Here is a 21,822-nt window from a genome sequence, read left to right on the forward strand (position 1 = left end):
ATATTGGCTGCATTTCACTTTTATAGAAGAAAACAGATGCACAAAGTCCACTACAGAGTATACAGGGAGTTATGAGACAGAAGTAACATACTGTAATAAACATGATCCTATCTACAGTCATATTTACATAAACATGGATATATCCACCACTTTAATTTATTCTGTAATTGTTTTTCACTTGCAAAAGCTTTGATCCTACAAATCACAATGTCAGAGAAAACAGCTTTGCTCTGGAAAAAAAAAAATAAGCGCAAAAAAAGCCTCTGTTGTTTTTGCATGGTACAGTTCTGTACAGCTGGGGTCATTCACACAGTCTGGTATTAGGAAAACACAAGCATCCCATGTCTTTAGGCAACTGCAAAAGAATCAAGCACCAATAGGGTCTGGAATAACTGTGGAATGTTTAAGGCCAAGAATTCTCTTTGTTCTTCATATAAGCAACACTTAGAGGGCACATTGCCAGCACTCTCATCATCAGCACTGTGATTATAAATAACAAACAAACAAATAAATCCATCAATCCAAAGAACAAGTACAAAGTTTAGACCACCTATGCGAGATCGTCTTTAAAAGACACTGTCCTGAGCACCTGAGCTCAAAACAGCCCTCTGTGATAATCCTTATATTACGGTTAAAAAACAGTTGGCTACCAATGGAACAAGACAAACACAGAAGGTCTCCATACTCAAAACTGACGCCATAAAAAAGAACAAGCCAACCACTGTTAAATTGGCAGAAAAAGCCCCTTTGTCCCATATCTGTGTGTGTATCAGAGTGTGTATGCACACATGTCAAGTCGAGTTTTGAAAATGCATATGTGTGTGTGTCAGAGTGTGTATGCGTGTGTTTGTGTGTGTGTGTGTGTGTGTGTGTGTGTGTGTTTGTATTTATTTATTTATTTATTTATTTATTAAATTTATTATATCAGGGACCATGTACAAAATACATCTCAAAAAAGAGGAAAGATGCTTTGTACCAGATTTAGCTACTAGCTAATTTCCATCTGCAGTCCCTGATGTATGTATGTATGTATGTATGGGTATGTGTTTCCCTGTCCCAGGTCTGGCCTGAGTTAGAGGGTGGTAATTTGGGTGAGCTCTCCCCTGGGGTTACCCGTCTCCGGCGGCTCTCTGTTTACCCAGGGCAGCTCCACGCCTAGTCAGGTGGGGTTGCACTTGGCGTCGGTGGGCGGGCAGTCGTAGGGCGTGTCCCGGGCGATGCTGCGCAGGCGTCCCGACTGCTGCATCTCCAGCGGGAAGCCCACGGGGTGGCAGAACTCACGGAAGCAGCGCTTGAAGTTCTCGTCCAGGAAGGCGTAGAGCACGGGGTTCAGGCTGCTGTTGACGTAGCCCAGCGCGATGCAGAAGTGCATGAGCGCCACGGTCAGCAGGCTGCCCAGGTTGACACCCAGCGACTGGGCCAGTGCCATGATCTGCACGGGCGTCCAGCACACCACGAAGACGGCCACCACCACCAGCACCATGCGCGTGATGCGCCGCAGGTTGCGGTCCTTCTCCTTGGAGCCGGACAGGACGCGGACGCTGCGCAGCCGCCGCACCATCAGGCTGTAGCACACGCAGATGATGGCCACCGGGACCACGAAGGAGAACAGGAACACGCACGTGCCGAACACCGGGTCCCAGTAGCTGCGCGGGTCCGGCAGCACCACGATGCACTCCGTCACTATGTGGGGTCAGGGGTCAAGGGTGAGAGGAAAATCACAGCAGAGACCATTAAATAATGCACCTGCTTCCATCTTGGAGGTTCTGGTGCTGTGTGTGCACTAGTGTGCTGGGTATAGCTTGCTATATTTTACCAAGCTACTTCATTCGTATTCAAAATAAGACAGCTCATTAGAGCACTTCCTCAATAATGGCGAAGACAGAATGTCCAATGTTGAGTGCACAAATCTGCATATCTGTTGTATTAAGTATGTATTCACCAAACTCATCATTTCGTGTTCTTAAGGATGACTGAATAGTGTATTCTATTGGTGGATACAGTAAGGAAGTAAACTTCTATTGGTGAAAATGATCTGAGAAACCACAAGCTTGATCATTCAGCTGATAATATCTAATCCTCCCACAAGTGAACTCTTCGTATAAAATCTGTCTCTCTGCCTCCATTTGTGTGTGATGAGAGCTCTGGTACAAGTTGATTGCTGTTCTTTGTGAGAATTCCCTAAGTATACTGTCCGATAGGTGATGCTGTAAGTGACCAAAGCAGGGCTTGATTATCCATTGAGATGGAAGACTGAGGCATGTGCTGTCATGTTTCAACCAATCAAAAAACACTGCTCTCCACAGCAGAACACCATGATTGGTTCAAAGCAGGAAGTCATTTCGCTCTGCCCATTTTGGCGTTAATGAAGTTTCGCTCACCCATCATGATCATCTGAAGGGCAGAAGCTTCCATTTAATTTCAAAGAGAGTTTGATAATATAGTTTCCAAAGTAATGTGAGTCATATTGTGAGTAACAATCATAAACAACTGTATTACAATGAAAAAGAGGAGTCATTTAAATGTGACTGTCTTCATGCATCATCACCAGCTGGGTGGTGGGATCAGGTGACCAGTCTCAGAATTCGGGGCCTAGGGCTCGTGCCCGGAGAGGAAGAGCGTCGCTAGCATATTATGACCTGCAGGACACACAGACAGATCTGTGATGTCTTCAGGTTCTACTGAATCAGCACAGCAGCTCGACGTGACACATCACACTCCAACTGAAGACAAACACTATGAGAATCCTGTTTTCACGGCTGTTTGCAGGGAGCAGACTGCATAGCTTTTCCCTCTGTTTGCACTTTAGATCACTCCCCTGGCCTGGCATTAGGATATTTGTTGTACTGCCGGTTAGGGGTGCAATGAATAATTGACGTAGTCAACTAAAATTGATGACCAAATTAGTTGCCAATGAATTTAATTAGTGGTGACATCATCGCGTGTTTTTCGTGCTGTTCAGACATGTAGCCTAAGCTACGTTGCTCTACTGGAATGAACAATAGAGATGGAAACACCTTCACAACCAAAGACCTCAAAAGTGTGGCAGCATTTCACTCTTAACCCTTTCGTACGTAACTTATTTTTTATGTAATGTAGCGACTGTTACGTTACATGGGTCATGATGTTTTCTTTACTGTTAAGCTGCTCATAGTTTTCAGTTAGCATTTGCTGTATTTTTTAATGTTAAATCACTGTTTCCTCAAAGCTAAAATTAGCTAGAATTTTTCCAATCTAGTTTTCTAACCACACCAGTTTTAGCATACACACTAAGGAGCTAATCACACCAGTGTGACCGTATGCATGAAAGGGTTAACTCTGCCAAGAAGGTTGTGAACTGCAACATTTGCAAACCTGACCTTGCCTGGCATGGGAGCACATCAGTTATGCTCGAGCATCTGAAGAGCTGGCACATTGGCTCTCTGATTGATGAAGACTCGTCTCATTAAGTTAGTTAGCTAGCTAGCATAGCCAATGTTAATATTAAAAGCCACGGTACTTCATGTTATGACCTGTAACATTTTCTATTTTGAAATACACAATGACATTGAACATACAGTGTAGCAAATAATAACCTATTATTCACAACGATCCTGTTCACATTCCAAATGTGCCCTAACTTTACAATGTTAAAGAAGAGCCCGTCTGCTATTTAGAAATCCTCTGATTAAACGTTGCATCATTGTCGTGGCTACGTTTATGGCTGGATATAGTGTTGCTGCCGAGTGCACAAGTTTAGAAAACACCGGAGAATTTCATACTTTCTAAACTGCAAAAGATTTCTACAACTCGTGTCTATGCGTGCGTACCCAATGTGGGTTGCATTCAAATTAATTCAAACGAGTTATGGGTTTGTTGGAACTCGTAATCCTACCATGGATGGCTTTCTTCAAAGGAAGCAGACTTGTACTGCCCAGCAAGCAACTGCCCTGACTGAATTAGTCCTAGTCCTCAAACTAAATTTAAAAGCCGATAGATAAATAAGAGCCATTGAGTAATTGTGCGATTCATAATCTGAATAGTCAATTATTTGTTTCAACAGATTATTCGACTATCAAAATAGTCATTAGTTGCAACCCTGCTGCAGGTACAATAAGTGTAACAGTCAGTGCACATTATACATCAGAAGCTACATGCCCAGCAGTTCGATCAATAGGGCAACACTGGCATACAGCCACATTCACATTAAAACACAAAACTATTCATTATTTTGCCCTGAATCTTTAAGGAACAAGCTCTGAAACATGCTTTTTCACAGGGCAAATGGCCTAGGACTCAGAGGGCAGGGGTATGCAGGGTTCAGATCAGAAGCGCTAACACAGACTTTATGCCACAGTCCCTCTACATTCACCTTAGAGATGTTCTGCACTGGAGTCCAACAATGCAATCATAAGTTTGCTTCAAACAAAAAGAAGTCTCTCTTAAAAAGCATTTTTTTCCTGCATCGAGGAGAATGAACTGAGAATAAGTCATCATCATCCACCTACCACTTCACCCCCTCTCCCCCCTCCCCCCACACACACTCTCAGAAGTCACTGCTTCAAATGCCTCCGTCTTGGTGTCAAGCAATTTCTACATCGCACTGCTATCAGTACATGGCCAAAAATCCCCGAGAAGCACAGCGAACAGAACAGAATTCTGCATGCTGTGATGATTCACACACACTACCGGCTCTGCCCGCTGTGATGAATCACATACACTGAGCATCCTCCCCGCCGCTACAGAAAGGCCTTCCAGACGGCGAGTGTGGAACCAGAGGGAAGAGAAGTTAGAAAGAAACGTAGGAGGACCACTAGAAAATGACACAGGAGGAGAAGCATAAAAAGGAGAAAAAGATCTCATTGTCTCTAAAAGATTCTGATAAAACTCTGTTCAGAGTCCTCAATGAGGCTCAATGTGTCAGGCTGTGTCTGCCAAAGTGCTGTTGTGGAACTCAAATGCTCTCTTTAAAGCTTTCGAGATTTTTTTTAGGGTATGAATGATGGGCCAGTGCGGAAAACACTATATATAATGAAGACAGTACTTGGCTAAAACCACTAAAGGAAAGAAATACAATAATCACAGGAAATTGAATCAAACAATTCACATAGTGAAAACAGGCCAACATGGCAGAGCTTCGACAGATAGGAGGCAAACCCCTTTAAGCCCCTTTAAATGCTCCTCTTCACTGTGCCCAAAACCTGAAAGTTGTGGGTTCAAATTCTGGGTGAGACACAGATACTAAATCTTAGAACTTCACTTGGGCAATGTTCTCAATCTGAGCTACTTCAGTGAAATCTGAGTACATGTACAAAATGATGCCAAACTGTACTTCTGTCTATAACTATTACGCAAGCTCTTTAAGGTGGAAAAAATGGACATGGACTGCTTCAATTCAACACTGAGCAAGTCTAATCACCCTTGAATAGTTATTTGTTGAGATCTTATTATTATTGTCATTACTGCTTTATTATTTGTGGGGGTAACATGATCAAACATTAAACTGTAAGGATTTGTTTGTATTACTCTTGCTGCTGGCCAGTCAGACGCAGCCACGCAGTGTGACGTACCATTTGCCTCCACCTCCACGTCTCCCAGCACCATGGCGGGCGCGGCGATGACGGAGGCCAGCGCCCAGACACAGACATTCACCACCTTGGCCTTGTGGGGGGTCCGCATGTCCAGCGCCTTGACTGGGTGGCACACAGCGATGTAGCGGTCCATGCTCATCACGGTCAGAGTGAACGTGCTGGTGAACATGTTGTAGTAGTCGATGGCGATGACCACCTTGCACAGGAAGTTCCCGAAGGGCCAGTACCCCAGGAAAACGTCAGCACCCTGGAACGGGAGCGTGGCCAGGACCAGCGAGTCGGCCAGAGCCAGGTTGAAGATGTAGATGTTGGTGGCCGTCTTCATCTTCGTGTACCTGCCATGCAACGCACAGTATGTCAGCAAAACACATCAGGCAATCAGTATAAAAGCAAACAAATAAAAACACAGCTGAAGGGTGCATTACGCGTGCGTATCAGACGCTTTTATCCAGAGCAACTTGCACAGCTTTAAATTTTTTTACAAATCATCCATTTTAACAGCTGAAAATTTACCGAAAGTATATTTCAGGTTAAGAACCTTGCCCAAGGGTACAGCAATAGTGCTCCTCCTGGGAACTGAATTGGCTGCATCTGGATTAGATCTGCTTTGTGATATCAAGAAGACTCATGAATCTGGCCATCATCTATGAGAGTGAAAAATAAGCTCCCAGACAGCACATCCACTGCCTGTATTGTTTACACTCAGCTCTTGAATTAGTACAACTGCTGCCCTGCGTTATTACAGCTCAGTCATCTGAGATGCAAGCGAGCTCTTGCACATAGATCCGAGCGCTGCTTGTTAAGCCAAGAGGGGCTTGTGTGACCCCACTCAAAACTGTACCTTGCCATGGTGGTCCAGCGTGTTATTGAATTGGGCATATAACCACAAGGTTTTTGGTCTGAAGCCTGGACAAAGCACCGCTGCTGTACTTAAGGCAGGCACTTATGGCACTTCAGTTCATATCCAGCTAATGTCTATGAATCGATAATTTAACTGTGTCTGATAGCCTACAGGAGGTGGCAGCTACAAAAATACACAGCAAAAATGGCCAACATTCTGACTTCTCACATGGCTTTCCCTGCGTGACACTGTGTTCTGACAGGAATACTAATGGTACAGAGTTAAACTTGATATTCTTCCACCATCCTTAGTCTGTTCTCTGAAAATAAGCCACCGTGCTTTTTGTCTTACATAAAAGATTTTTACTTCAATATTAAATGTAGAGTTACCTAAATGTTTCACCAATTGCTCCCACCACATCTGATTCCATTGCTTAGGATGGTCTCGTTAGAATATTGCAATTAACCCACTCAATTTCCACTCAGTTAGTGAAAATCCACTGCTCTCCCCTCCATCGACCAAATGTGCTCCGCTCGATCTGTTTGCCAGGGAATTGCTTAGTTACCAGCCTAGCAACATAGAGTTTAAAATAGAACATCACTTTAATCTTGTAAGACAGGAAAATATCAATTCTTATCGTATATATATATATATATACATATACATGATAAGAATTATATGCAACTGGCTCTTAAATGCAGATGCAGGATCTTTACTAATTGTTGCTTGTTTTCATCTTAAAAAAAAAACACAATTCCGTGTAATGTGTAATGGCATAAAGTACAATAATACAATGTTTATTCTCTCCAACATACATTGCACATATCAATATGCAAGCTGTCAAAAAACAGATATAATTCTCTCTAAAGAGGCTTAAGGTATTCTTTCACCAAACAAGAATAAAATAAACAGGGATTTACTATTTTCTTTTACTTAGGACAGTACAATGGAAGAAAAACACTGACCACACATAGCAATTAAGCATTTCTGATAATCAGAAGTGTTACAATCAGTGAAATATCAACGAAGGGCATTTTTCACCTCTCACTTCTTCTCCATTTGCTGCCAACAATATACTATTAAAGTAACACCTTATATTACAAGAGTGTTTAGCAAGTGTACATGCTGTGGACCCTGATGACACACACCCACTGATTAGGCCTCCTGGAGCTATCAGTCCATTACACACATCGTTCTGTGCCAGAACTATCAGACACATACATGCACCTTGGCCGTGCCCTGCCTTGCATAAACGTAAGGGAGTTGTTTTCACAGAAAGACCTGCAGTGCCTCTGGTCACACAGTCAAGGAGCCACAAATAAATACTGCCTGTGATCTCAATCCCTGCTCTTCCAAAGATCATACCATCACACCTCCATTACTGATCCTCTTGCTATTGCTATTCACGCCTGAGCTGATAGGCTAATGGTAAGGTGGGATGCTGCTGCTGGAGTCATGGGGGCATGCAGAGTTGTGGAGTGAGAGGGTGTGTCCAATGACACACTACACGGCATCATGGGGGGGGGGGGGTTGCTTTTCGGTGCTCTCCCAACCCCCATCACTCTTAGAGTGCCCTATACCTGATTTTGAACTATGATGCCATCAGTCATATCGGTGACACAGAAATCCAATATGTTTGATTCATCTTCTTTTTCTTCCCAAGAAGGAAAAGAGTGTGAGAGGCGTAGTACAAAGGCCAGTGGATATATCCATGGAATGAGTGTGTAGGATCAGTCAAGCTCGCTGCTTCTGTGCCTGTCATTCTGACTGTCTGCAATCTCAGCAACATTGTGTAGCAGAAGCCCACGGCTAGTCTTGAATTGTGGCTCTCACCATCCACACACCACATCAAAAAATAAATTTAGGTAAGTGGCCCAGACACCAAACAACCAGGGAAGCAATCATTCTCTTTTGACTAACTGAGCAAGATACCAAAGAACCAATAATTCCCTTTTGGCATAAGACCCAAGAACCAAGTAACTATCCATGGTCTTGTTCCAGCTCTAGCAGGGGACACCACCTTCACGAGGCAGACACTCATGTGCTCACTCTCTCACTTTGATACATTCAAGGGCAGTTTTTAAAATCTTCATGATCACTGCAGTCAATGGAATGGTATAGAATGTGAGCATGTATAGAGTGGAAAAGGTATAATACAAACAAACAAAAAATAATTAAAAATAAAACAAAACTGTGACAGTGTGCGAGTGTGTGAACCTTTGAAAACCTGTCAGCTGAGCACATTTACAGGCCTAAAAATGCTCTGTTAACTCTTTAAACTGCTGTATCTCAATCTGAGAGGTAGCAGATTTACTGACAGAAAGACTATTCATTCCTTTGTTGGAGTAGGATTCTGCTCACCTGCCAGGGGACTACTTAGTTTTACTTTACTTTAGCTAGATTTATTCATGCAATTGCTGATAGGATGATTATGGTGTGCTGCCCCTTTTAACTAAATGAAAAATAATTGAACTAAGTAATGACGTGGGCATGTTCTTCGAATAGCTTCACAGGTGTCATTTGTTACTGTTATATTTCACAGACTGCAGCATTGCAGTTTGTGAGAACTGTTTGTGAGAAAGAATACGGATTAAGACCTGTTGCATTCTGAGAGAGAAACATTATTATTTGGATCATCATTGATTGTGTGGTTATCTCTTCTTTGGACTGCATCACGATTACGTTTGCACACCTCAGCTATGCATGTTGGGATATCATGCTGCTGTGCTCCTGTGGATACTCCACAGAACCTTCCTCTCAGCTCCAGAGAGACACACAAAGAAATCATGTCATATAAAAGTGTCATATATGGCATTGCTGAACCTGTCACATCTCTCAATATCCCCAGCCTGTTCCAAAAATCAGAAGTAGAGCTCCTCTCATCTTTCAATATTAAATGGCAGATATCACAGATGGACCCTCAATCATCCTAAACTTACCCACATTCAGTTTATTCCTCTCCACTGTGGATATAAAAAAAGACAATAGTCACCTCATTAGTGTGCAAATAATTTCAGATTGTTTGCAGTGACTTCTTTCTTTGAAGTGAAGTGGTAATCATTTCAGTGTCTGTCAGTAGAACAAAGTCTTTTTCACTGTGCTCTATTATTCCATTATAGTTATTATCTGAATGACAGACACCCTCATGCAGACTACACATCTCTCATTTTTATTAATCAACATTCATACATACAGACATTTACATGTTAATTCAGTTTAAGTAGCTTCCTTACAGGCGCAAAGACAGTATCCCTGATAGGAATCAAGGCAGAAACCTTCACGTTTCAAGTCCAGCTTCTTAACCTATAAATCAACTTGCTGCCCATTTAAAATTTGAAGCTTTAACTGCCATTCTGTATCACTCAGTCACATATCACCCTGTATTGCTCAAAATATTTACATATAGATAGATGACATCACAGCTTTATATCCAGACATTATTGGCAGGGCTTCATATGCTACAGAATCACATGTGCTATATGAAGAGGTGTTTGCAATCTCCACACACTCGGGAATTCTGTGCACTATACGAAGAGGTGTTCAAAATCTCCACACGCTAGAATAACACCTACACTGTACTGACCTTTAACCTCATCCATACAAAGTAGCTTCCAAGTGGTCATCTTACCATTGCAGTAGGACTCTGGAACTGCCATTCTGACTTCATCTCAGCCTATGCCTCCCTCCAGTTCTTCACCCTCATGTAGACACTGATCACCCCTGACAGCACTGCCACTCCCACTGCCCTCTCCTTTGTATACACCTTACCCCACACACCACGTCCTTCTGGAAAGGATGGTGGTACAGGTTTTCTTATGTCTATTCCCTGGAACGTCTGTGTTCTTCTTCTCTCTCATCTCTCTATCTCCTGCTTTGACTATCACACTGTAACTGTCAATAACACAATTTTGCTGTCCATTATTGTCCTTTACGGCCAACTATGTCTCTTGGGAAGATTTCTGGACGAGTCAGACTACTCAGCAAGAATGAAACCCTGCTTATTCTCCTGGGAGATTTCAACATCCAGTAGCACCACTGACCACTGGTTTCCACCCCCTCCAAACTCCTACGATCTCCACCTACAACAGCCAGCAGTCCCATACAGGGTAAGTAACTAGCTCGATCCTGTTTTCCTCCAGAACTGGAGATATACTACTGCACAACTGTGTTGCACTTATAAAATCTGTGGATTTAATGAAATGTGTGTAATTCATTGTACTCAAACTCTCATTCTAAGCCACTACAGATAACAGCATATGCAAAATAAATAATAATAATAGCAACACAATTACATCTGCTGTACAAAGCATTTCACAAAAGAGCCTCATTTGTCATTGCTCACGCCCCCTTCACTCCTTAAAACTGAATGGTTTTGCCTTCAATAGCCTCTGAGAAGAAGTGCAGAACGAACAATGAGTGTCTTTTCTGTGGATCCTGAAAGAGGAACACGTCCCAGCCTTCAAAGGCTGTTCAAAGAATGAGGAGGAGCGGTGCGATCCCGACGGCAACATGCTCAAGGCGGCCCGATGGGTCCGGTTTTTTCACTCTTTGACTTTTGAAGACAGAAGTCTTTATGTATGCTGTGCACACCTATTCGAAGAATGAGCCGTCCCCAAAGGCTGCCCACACCATCTGACAACACGACCAGGACAACACTCAGCAAGGGCAACTATGGTTCTGGCACCAGCCCTTCACTGATCTGTGGTCAGTCCTGTTGAGAGAATAACAGAAGTCTCACTAGGGCAGTCAAGACAGTCCCTCGCTGATATGGGGCCAGTGTGTCTGAGATGGAATAGTCTCGCTGAGGCAGTCCTTGACTGATCTGTGGTTCGTCTTACAGAAGGAATCAATCCTGTCTTAGTAAAGCAGTTCTTGTGTATATTGTGTACAACCACTTTTTGTATTTCAGCAATATACCCCACTTCCTCTCCTGTAGAGGAAGCTGTAGCTGTTCATATATGGCACCAATTTCAAACATGACAGACCACTCAGTTTCCTGTGAAGCAAACATACAATTGAGTGAGGCTCACTCCAACAGGGAATGTGTGTCCACCTTTCTTCATTTTGTCAGAAGCAGATAATCATCAAGAATGACAGATGCATATTTTGGAACTAGGAATCAAATGAATGCAAAACAAATATGAAATGCAAAGAGCATTTTCAATGAATTAATCTTAACAAGAGTGTGTTTAAGTTTACATAATTTTGTACTGCAAAATAGGACCATTAGCATAATTCTGTTGACTGCTGACCAGATCCTAGAGCTTAATTTATCAAAAAAAGTAAATTACATAATAATGTAAAAAGTCAACAGCACATCCAATTTGCCAAAGTCATTCAGGCAAAATATAGTCACTCACTTGGGTCCATTATCAAATTTACCATAAAGTAACAAAGGAAAACAATATTTGGAATTGCTATTAGATAATTTCAGTAAATGGCTGGGTAATAATAATTCCATTCGGGTGCAGAGTGTTGAGCTGCATGCTAAACCTCAGGTCTCATTAGCAGAAATGGCTTCAGTCGTGCTGTTAAGAACAGCGTGTTCGAGTGAGACCCAGAGACTTCGAGACTGGTGACAGACATCTGCGCCCGCTAATTACTTTCCCTCTGAGGAAATAAGGAGAGGCTTGAAGACGCTTGATGCTCCCTCCTTATTGCGCAACCGAAGGGGACTGTAATTGGGGAACTGTGTTACTTAAGTTCAGCTGTGACAGACAGGATGGCAGCCCTTTGCAGTTCTCTAATGAGAGTGATCACAATCTCTCATTTCAAAATAAAGACATACATAACATCCACAACCAACACCTTATTTTCATTTTCACGTGGATGTAGTCAAAATCATTTTGTGATGTAAGCACACTAAACATAATTTGCCAACAGTCTTCTCATTTACTGACAAGCCTCTGGGGCAAAATATTTACACTTACAGAGGCTACACTCAAAAATGTTGAATGGCAATTACGCTTGGGGCTACTACTCTTCAAACAACAAGACATACGGCAGCTACACCTGAAAAGCTACACACACAAGAAGGTAAAATAACAGATGCTATATTTAAATAACCAAGTGAATTACACTGGTAATTCTAAAGGTCAAACTGACATGTATGCATGGTAATCTGTACCATGTAACTGCATCTGCAACTGCAACTGTGATTGCTTCTGGTCAAGTAACTATTGAAAAAAACAGCTTTTCAGCATACCATGTTAAATAAAGTGCAAAACTATATCAGTGTTGCACTCAGCTGCTGCCAGGCCACAATAATCTTCTTCTTCTTCTTCTTCTTCTTCTTCTTTTTCTTCTTGCATCAGCTGAATCAGTTCAAAGTGTGATTCAGTGCTTCCCATCAATCTCCAAGAGTGCCCTCGTACAATCCATCACTGTTTGCTATTGCAGCACAACTCAGTACAGACAACATAAGAAAAGCAGACAGCACAGGGCTGTTAAAATGCAACTACTGTCACTGGCTGCAAACCATCAGTAACCTCAGACTTTTACAACAATCTGAGAACGCTACACCAATGGCAGAGCTCTACATCCAACTTAGAACTTTACGCCAGTGGCAGAGCTCTATGCCAATTGTGAAACTGGTTGGACAACAAAGACAGAATCATCTAGCAAACCATTTCTTCAGCCTCTCCTTTAACTCTCTGCCAACCAACCACTTTCTGCATCACCCCTCAGAGCCTTCAAGGCCAATGCAGTTTATGTCAGAAGTTTTTTTTTTCCATATTAAGTTCAAACCACTTCAAGATCAAAAAGCGCCTTAATGGTGCAGCAATATCATTATGTTTATTGTGTTCATGTTTGCTCGCCATATTAAACTACATTATTGCAACTTACTTAGGTTCGTTTGAATTAAATTATGTATATCAGAATCCATGTACACCTAATAACTATTTTGTTACAGAGAATTGCACATCTAGCTTATATCTTAATCAAGCATTTCATTAATTATTTTTATTTTATTATCATTAATTAATTACAATTAATTATAATTAATTTAGCTTTGAATATGTGGTTGTAGTACAACATCATATACTGTACATATTCATATGATCATCTGTTGAACAGCATTAAAGGTTTTCTGTTTAAGGATAGTCTCTGTTTTTGGTTTCATTGCAGTTCTTGTGCTTAGGAAGTCTTGATCTTTACCACAGAGCTCTTAGCTTTTTGTCTGTCTTTAGAGGCAATGAGAAAGAGAGAGAGGGAGAGAGAATAGATAGATAGACAGTGAGAGAGAGAGACCAGAGGCACTGTAGAAAGACTATGCTCTTGTGCTGTGCAACTTGCCTAGGATGAAGGCATCTAACAAAAAATACAAATTGCTAAATAATGCCATTACTCCACACACCATCTATGAATAAGAAGAAAGTACATCTAAATAACTAAATAACCCCATTACTCCACACACCATCTATGAACAAGTAGAAAGTAAATATAAATAGCTAAATAACGCCATTACACCTCACACCTTATAGTGTAGAAAATGTAGCTGGTGTAAGTTGGAAAACATGGCACTCTGCTCTCTCCTCACAGCATTTTACACAGCGGCTTGCTCCAACTGAGCATTACTTCATCAAATGCAATTTCACACCAAAGAGAGTCAATCTGACTTCAGTGATGGGGCTGGGATATTGCTGGAGAAGAGCTGAGGAAACCTACAGTAAGACTCTCAATGACAGTCATTAAACACAACAGAGGACAAGGCCAGCAGTCTGCTCAGGATTGGGAGAGTAATGTCATCAAGCAAAGTCAGTTCAAGAGCACTCCGGAGGGACACGGACAATGATAAGTTTGAGGAGCCCAGCAAAGGCCATAGGTTATTGTTGGTTAAGTGCTTCAACAGAGAGTGCCTCCTGTAAAACAGCCACTTGACTCCACTGGAAAGTCAGCGGCCGTTGGCGTGTTTAGAGCTGGTGGCCTGCAGGAGATGAGAGGATCAACATCAGCTCTGCGAGGCTGTGGGTTCAGCCCACAGCTGAATTACACCAAGGGCCTTACTAATGCAACCCGCTGTCTGGCACTCTTTTCACCTGTCTGCATTACAGAGGGGCATTATGGGTAAAATCTATAAGATGGATTGCCATCCAGTACAGGGGAGAATTGTTGTGTATCAAGCGTCTTCACACCACAGAAACTTGGATGAGCCCCAAGCCTAGAGGCTGCCAAGGTTTGAACGCAGTTTCAGCAGAATTTGTGTGTTAAGTGATGCCTGAATGCTTTGCTTTGAAAATAATATGGATGAAAAATCAGACATAAACAGTAATAGGGTCAGGTAATGACCAACAGGCCAGATACAGAACTAGTGAAAGGGGGCATGAATCTGAGGTTGCTGAGAGACATCTATGCAGCAGATGAAGCTGTGTCCAGAGGGAGGGGAAACAAAGGCAGAGAGACTGAGAGAGGTGAAGGAAAGACAGAGATGATAAAGAGAAAGAAAAGAAGAAGGGGAGAGATGGGGGGAAGATTGAGGTAGAAGAGACAAAGAGAGAGACTCAGCAGGGAAGGGGGAGAGTGAGACTGAGTGGGAAATGGAGAAAGGGTGAATGAGATAATGAATATCAGGAGAAATAACACTCAGAGGTATACCTCTGTGTATCAGTTACTTGTTTACGTCAGCTTTATCAGCACACTCATTATGACTATGAGTCAGTGAATGAGGGAGTTAGTTAGTGGGTGGCGGAGTCAGTGAGTTGATCAGTTGTTCTCATTTGGAATTTGTTCTTATGTACAAACAAATTTTGCAACTGTTTCCACACATACCGCATACCCAAGTACATGTTTGAACAAGACAACATGTTTTTGCCAGTCTGATAAATTTGTGCATCTATAAAAGTTGTATGTAAACAATATGACCTTTCATAGTTATAATACATAAACACATGATTCAAATTGCTCTAAACAAATAAATATACTAGGTGACTAATCCAATTAGTTGGCTTATAATTAATTTACCAAACCGTATCTGCAAATCTGTCCGTGCTGTAGGTGACACTGAACTACACAGCTTACCACGTACGCATCACATTAGGAAAGGTTCAAGACACAAAAGTAAATCTATACACCAATATTATCTGAGACTTAAAAACTGAGGGGTGGTTGCATCAATGCCAGCACATCCATATAGGCGAACTAGGCAATTGCCTAGGGTGGCACTTTGGCAAGGGGGGCAAAATGTTGGCCAACCAGGGGCCAACTATTCAAAAAATATATGAATTGTTGAGGAATGTGTCAATCACGCTACACCTGCAGCCGTCTCCCTCCCCCAGCTCTCATGACCCATGACTGAGGATAAGGAAAGCAGCATGTCTAAACGACCGAAATTATCTGGCTGTGAATATAAAAAGAGGAGACTATTGAAGCAGCAAGCACTCCAAAAACAGAGGGATTCATTGTTAAAATATATTGATCCTGGGAGTGTTAGCAAGGATGACGCACCTTCAAGTCCTCCACCGAACCAAGAGACCGCTAGCACAACTACCGCCGTTGCTCCACCACCATGTGCTCCACAAGAGGCAGCAGGTGGTAGCTTTAGCAGCATCACCAGAACAGGCACTAACCCAAAATAGCTGTGCTGTCATGACTCTGCTGTAAAGAATCTGGAACCAGGTTACTGGAGTTATTATGCAGACCTGTTTGGTGCATTATTTGTATATGGATCTGCAAAATGCCCGCATATTGTGTCATGCATACTTTAATATTGTTGACACTGAGCGCACTAGCATTGCAGTAGACTATTTGCGTTATGTGTATGACACATTGGCGTTTGTGTGTTGTTGCTGGTTTTAGCTTTATGTGTATGGCAAATTGGCCTTTGTGTGTTGTTGCTGCTATGGTACACTGCAAAAAGAGGGGCGGCATAATTGTTTTTCACCTAGAGCGGCAGAAGTGCATGCGCCGGTCCTGGGTTGCATACAAACAAATACATACGAACACTCATTTGGTGATGGAAAACAAACCTATGCCCGCATCCCTCCACAGAACAGGTCTACAGATGAGACTTGCATAGAATTAATTGAGTGACTTTGAGTCAAGATGTGATATTACAATTAACCACACACCTTTTTACCCCTGGCTCACACCTGTAAAGTCTACTCATATATACTTTCAGACACAAATTTCGTTGTTAGACAAGACAACTTGAGGACAAGGCTTTTGTTCTAAATATTACTTATTTAGATGCTTTAGTCTATTCATAAGTCATGTTTATTTTGACCTGTGATGGTGACCAATGACTGATATAAGGTAGTATACTTGGCTTCCTTTGTCTAGTCGGGTTGCACAAGTCAACTTAGTAATTTAGGACTTGAATAGTGTTAGGCTCACACTCACTGGTCTGAGGGTGTTGTTAGCCTGATCTGACACTGTTACTCATCCAACTTCAATCGATACACTTATGTTCTATTGTGCTGGAAGTCGCTCTGGATGAGTGTCTGCTAAATGAATGTAATGTAATGTAATGTGATTTGCTAATGTCCTACACCACTGCTCATGCTAAGAAATATATATTTTTCTTGAAGCCACCTCTGCAAGTAATGTTTACATGTCTGAATAAGAAAATAGCTTCCCTTTTCCCTTTCAGCATCATTTCAGCAATACATACAACTTGAATATCAGAATGCCCTTGTATGGGATTGTTGGGTGTTTACATATGCTAACTGCAGATAACATGCACACATCTAACGTAAGAATAGCTGAGATTCTGAGATACATTATCATACAAATGAGGGTAAGAATGCAATTGGATGTTTCTGCGTGTCTCAAGAATCATACAACCTTATCCCACAAACAAATTATGCTCATTTCTATGAACATTTTGATGTATGATGAATGAACAAAGGTTTTTCCATGCTGCTCAAACCTTGTTTGTTTGGTGACCTAAGCACTCTGCAATGCCTTGGCCACCTGAAACAGGCAAAGATTTGAACTTAAAATCATGACTGACAACTTCTGAATCTTTTATGCAAATATCAAATTAGGCAATAATATTTAACATTATAGTGTTGCTACCTTAAAGTACATTGACTGTGTAATATTATGTTAGAATATCATTACAGTTAAGATGAATTTCCATACAATTAAAGCTGCATTTGTTTTTATCTTGTTTTAGTTTTATTTGGCTTGGAGTCTTTGGAGTTGCCCCCCCTCCCTTGGCCTGGTTCCACACATCATAAACAGTGATTATTATAGTCATGGATGGGACTTGTTTATCAAGGTTTGGTTAACTGTATAGGAACTGTCTGTACATACTCCTCCCAAATATCTGTTTGGAGCTTCAAATAATGACAAAAGTCTGGCAGTGTGTGAAGCTTTTGCAGTGGCTCAGTGGTAAATCTGCTGTAGCAGTACAAACTTGCGGTGACTCCAACCTGCTGGCTGGACATTGGCTGTGGTAATGTAAGGTTGAAGCCTATGATAGCACTTACTCCCCTTGTTGCAATGTTTCCCACAATGGCAGAATATTTCAAGAATGGCACTAATGATTCATTATCTCCGAGGTTAATTTCCTAACTACACTGATGGCATGAGATTATAAAATCACTCCAGATTAAAGCATCTGCAAGATGAATACATGTAAAAGTGTGAATGTGCCCTGCTTTGGTTCCACTCCCACCGCTGGATTCCCCTGCAATGGGCAGCACTGCTTGCTGGATCCCTGTCCATTTCCCAGAGGGCTTATTTCCCTCCAAAAATTCACAACGTCCGCACAGCCGTCGAATGCAAACCATTAAGTGGTTGTCTGGTAAATGGTAAGGTGGCTGCTAATTGGGGATGCGACTGGCTGAGTGCCAGAGAGAACCTGCTGATGGTGCTGACACTCTGAAAGAGAGAAAGAGGACTCCCTGAGCAGCTGTTCTCATCAGCACCAGGGCTGAGGTTAGAGCTGCTTTCTGGACTGAGACACGGTAGACAATTGCATTTTATTTTTCTCTCCATAATGCTTCTGCAGCAACGGGGGTCACACAGATTTACTCATTCACTTCTTTTTTTGGAAAGTTGACGACCTTCCCAATTAGGTTCATTTCCTTTTATTATGTGTGGATGGCTCCTCCAGGTTAACTGCCAGCAGCCCTGTTTGTTTAATTGCTCAGAGCACTAATGGTGTTTCCCTGCCTTATTGACAGCTGGTTCTGCAGCCTCCAGCTGTGGTCTCTTGGCTCCTGTTTTTTGGGAGGTTTTTTGAGATTAGTTTTCACTTCCATTGTTTCCATGTGTTTTATGGAGCTCTTAATTTTTCCCATATTCTGCTGTAATTTTCCATGCTGTATTTACTGTCATACAATTAAAGGACACAATCAAAATTTGTTCCACTGTTCCTCCCATCTGAAGCCAAAGATGTTTACACAGAATTACAAAGCCTGCATTTTTTCAATGTGCACAGCCAACAATGTACTGAAGCAACTTAAGATAGTACACTGCTCCAGGTTACAGAACCACGTGGGGTTCAAACCTACAACCTTCTGGTTATAGGGGTCAAGGTCCCTATCCACTGTGCTGCATTGCTGCCTGCTTGTTTGCTTAGGGGATAAAAACAAATCAGAAAGACTCTGTGTCATCTCCCCTCACTCAGAGCTGTGTGTCGTCTCCCATAGGACAGTCCTGGAGAGTCCCGGAAGCTGGCTTTAGTACCATCTCCACCACATCTCCATGGAACAGCCTGCCTGTGGGAGCATGGCCTTGTCTACGTCTCTCTGACTGGGTCTTCGGTTCACCGTGAAAGTCAAGGAGCCACAAGATTGCTGCTTAATTTTTGTAGACAACTGCCTAGGGCATCATGACGTTTTGCCACTCTGTAAGCAGCAGGTTGGTGTTTTGCTCCTGCTCCTTGTCTCCTTGTCATGATAATCGTCTGTCTCAGGGTCTCCTGAATTAAGACGAGAGTGACAGTTCCACCTCCCACTGTTCTTCTCGAAGGCTGACCTTGGCTACATCACCTGTCTACATCATATCTGTATCATCTGGCTTGCTTCAACTCTGAGGGCTGCATGCATTCTCTTTTTTTTCCATCTACATCCTTTTTGTACATGCCAGCATCAGTATCATTCACTGGTGCTTTTCTTTATTCCATAGCTTGATATAGCAGAGTGCTCTAGAGTAAAGATTGCTCAGGAGTGCTCATCTGGAACAAGTGATTCTAGTTCTCATTTAATCGATAACTCTAAGTGAGCAAGCAAGGCTTGAGATAGAGCTAACAGCGGAAATCTGTGGGTCTCCAGGGGACACCACTTTAATCACTTATTTATAGAGAAGATCACATTTAACACCTAAATACACTTTTAGCAGGAGCATGGGGGGAAAGGAAAGGATACCCGAACAAAACGCTCTTGCACTGTGCCTGTGGCATGCTCTTTAACTTCACAACACAATGACTGGCATTTCCATGCTCCTAATGCTCCTATGGTATGTGCGACTGAAACGTCAACTGTTATTTTGGCGAATACAAAGACAGAATGGCCTGTGTAGGAATTGTTAGATTATTTCATAGTTTTTGCTTTAAGACATTCCTAAAATTCAGGCGCACACACCCATATGCTGGACGACTTATAAAAATCAAGTAGCTCAGCGTTCCACCACTTCAAAAATATGACCATTGCAAAATGTGAGAGGTCACCGTCACCGTTTGCTCCACACCTTGTACCTCTTTTACAGAAGTCGTGTTCAACAACACATATTGCATCGCGTGTAATAGAACGCGTAAAAATAAGTATGTACACAGTACGGAAACCAAGAACTGCCAAGGTCGTTTAAGAGAGAGCCTTACCTGATGATGACGTACATGACCAGACAATTCCCCAGGAGGCCCACCACACAGACGATCATGTACACCACAACAATGGTGATCTTCACGCTGGTGGGCAGGAACACAAATTCGTTGAACACACTGTAGTTCGTTTGAAAAACAGACTCGTACAATCGAATCGTCCTCGGGTCTCTGAAGCCAGCTGGTTCATCTGGGAACTCCATGGTGAAGAGAGCGCAAACCTAAATTTCACATGAAAACGAATAACACTGCGATTAGTTCACTGTTGTTTTTGACCGCAAAAACTGTACCTGAATTCTACAGCAGAGTTACACTACCAAGTCCAACTTTTGTTCTTAGATACCTACTTTAGGGTATACAAACATACAGGCAAACCCAGATACAAACACTCCTACTAAAATGCTATAAATCTCTCTCGGCACTAAGACTGCACCAGCGACTCAGCCGCAACATACCGCTGTTTCCAGCACTCTGTCTTCTCCTGTGCTTTCCCGAGTAAACTTTCCTTTATCAACAAGATAGTTCCGGTGGCGAGGATTTCACTTTCCTCTTATTCCTGTTTTAATCTCGCTTTGGCGTCCTATTATCCATATTCGCTGGCGATGCGGGTTGTTGCAGATCTCTGAAATGACCAAAACTTTTTTTCTGCAAATGACGGAGGTAAATATGGAGGGAGGTGCGTTTTAGCGCTTGTTGGCTGATCAGTATGGATTCACCCCCGTCCTCCTTCGCTTGGCTCCAAATCTGATTACGCACAAACCCCTGCACAGCTGGAGAGAGATGCGCTGAAGCGTGTTCAGATCTAGACTACAGTTTAGCTCAAGGGACAAGTGGTCACTGCCGCTGCTTGTCTCTTTTCCTCTGCGCGCTCTTCCCGCGCCTGTCGGCTAGTCGTGCATTACGCTGTTTTCCTCCTCTGAGCGTGTGTGAATCCGCGAAAACTACGCGGGTTTGACAGATACCCTTTTCAGCGTGCCTCACATGTGATACAGATGTCAGCCTTCACAAACAGTGAAAGCAAAGGAAATACGAACGGCGATGCGCATGATGAAATACTAGATATGTGGGCAGATGACGCGTTCTTTTTCTGGCTTTGGAGCGTGTCACTGTTTTTGTTTGTTTGATTTATTGTTCTGTATTAAAAACCATTATGTATTTATTATAGGCCTAAGCACTATCTGCGTGTTTTTTCACCGAAGCAAAAAAAATAAATAGCCCTGTGGCCGCTTCTTTGTGTCTTTCATATTTGAGGACGGAATATGATACGATGCGAATGTGTCTTTCAAAGTACACGTGTAGTGAAATCTCAGTTTCATGCAGACACTTTAGCGAAGGCCAAAAGTGTACCACTCAACATGGATTAAAATCAATGTGGCTTTATCCTGATCACAAATTATTGCACATCTGAGCCCTGTAAAATCTGTAAGTAGATTTACAGTGTTTTGTTACATGGGAGAAAATTACACAAACAAAATACCAGAGGGTCAGAATATCACTTTTTACACATTTTGATAAATGCGCTGTTGGTCTGATAATTTTACTGTATTAACCATGAATCTGCAGGTGGTCTTGACGCTTGACTACATTAAGTACCATCTAATGTTTGTTTGCTGTAATTGCTGTGTGTGCTCATAAGAGTGTTT

The 21,822-nt window shown here is 42.3% G+C and overlaps 1 protein-coding gene across 2 annotated transcripts; it reads right to left on the reverse strand.

Moving 5' to 3' along the window:
* Positions 1 to 1,043: 1,043 nt before the first annotated feature.
* LOC118779219 (nociceptin receptor-like) lies at positions 1,044 to 20,274 on the reverse strand. 2 transcript variants are annotated; one of them, XM_036531200.1, is made up of 3 exons: positions 20,195 to 20,274; positions 5,550 to 5,905; positions 1,044 to 1,683 (listed from the first exon to the last, which is right to left on the reverse strand). In XM_036531200.1, the coding sequence occupies exons 1-3, from the start codon at positions 20,236 to 20,238 to the stop codon at positions 1,160 to 1,162; spliced, it is 924 nt and encodes a 307-aa protein (XP_036387093.1). In that variant the 5' UTR covers positions 20,239 to 20,274; the 3' UTR covers positions 1,044 to 1,159. The 2 variants fall into 2 exon arrangements, with proteins under 2 accessions (XP_036387093.1, XP_036387092.1); XM_036531199.1 differs by having other exon boundaries at positions 20,180 to 20,274.
* Positions 20,275 to 21,822: the final 1,548 nt, after the last annotated feature.

This window comes from Megalops cyprinoides, chromosome 6, assembly GCF_013368585.1.
Source record: "Megalops cyprinoides isolate fMegCyp1 chromosome 6, fMegCyp1.pri, whole genome shotgun sequence".
NCBI classification, from domain to species: Eukaryota; Metazoa; Chordata; class Actinopteri; order Elopiformes; family Megalopidae; genus Megalops; species Megalops cyprinoides.

What these genes read in the sequence shown, in the direction of transcription:
- LOC118779219 (XM_036531199.1), bottom strand. Translation starts at nt 20,238, where the DNA reads ATGATCGTCTGTGTGGTGGGCCTCCTGGGGAATTGTCTGGTCATGTAC. An exon ending in GTCATGTACGTCATCATCAG is followed by an intron (nt 5,906 to 20,179) that starts GTAAGGCTCTCT and finishes GTTGCATGGCAG; the next exon opens with GTACACGAAGATGAAGACGG. An exon ending in CGTGGAGGTGGAGGCAAATG is followed by an intron (nt 1,684 to 5,549) that starts GTACGTCACACT and finishes GACCCCACATAG; the next exon opens with TGACGGAGTGCATCGTGGTG.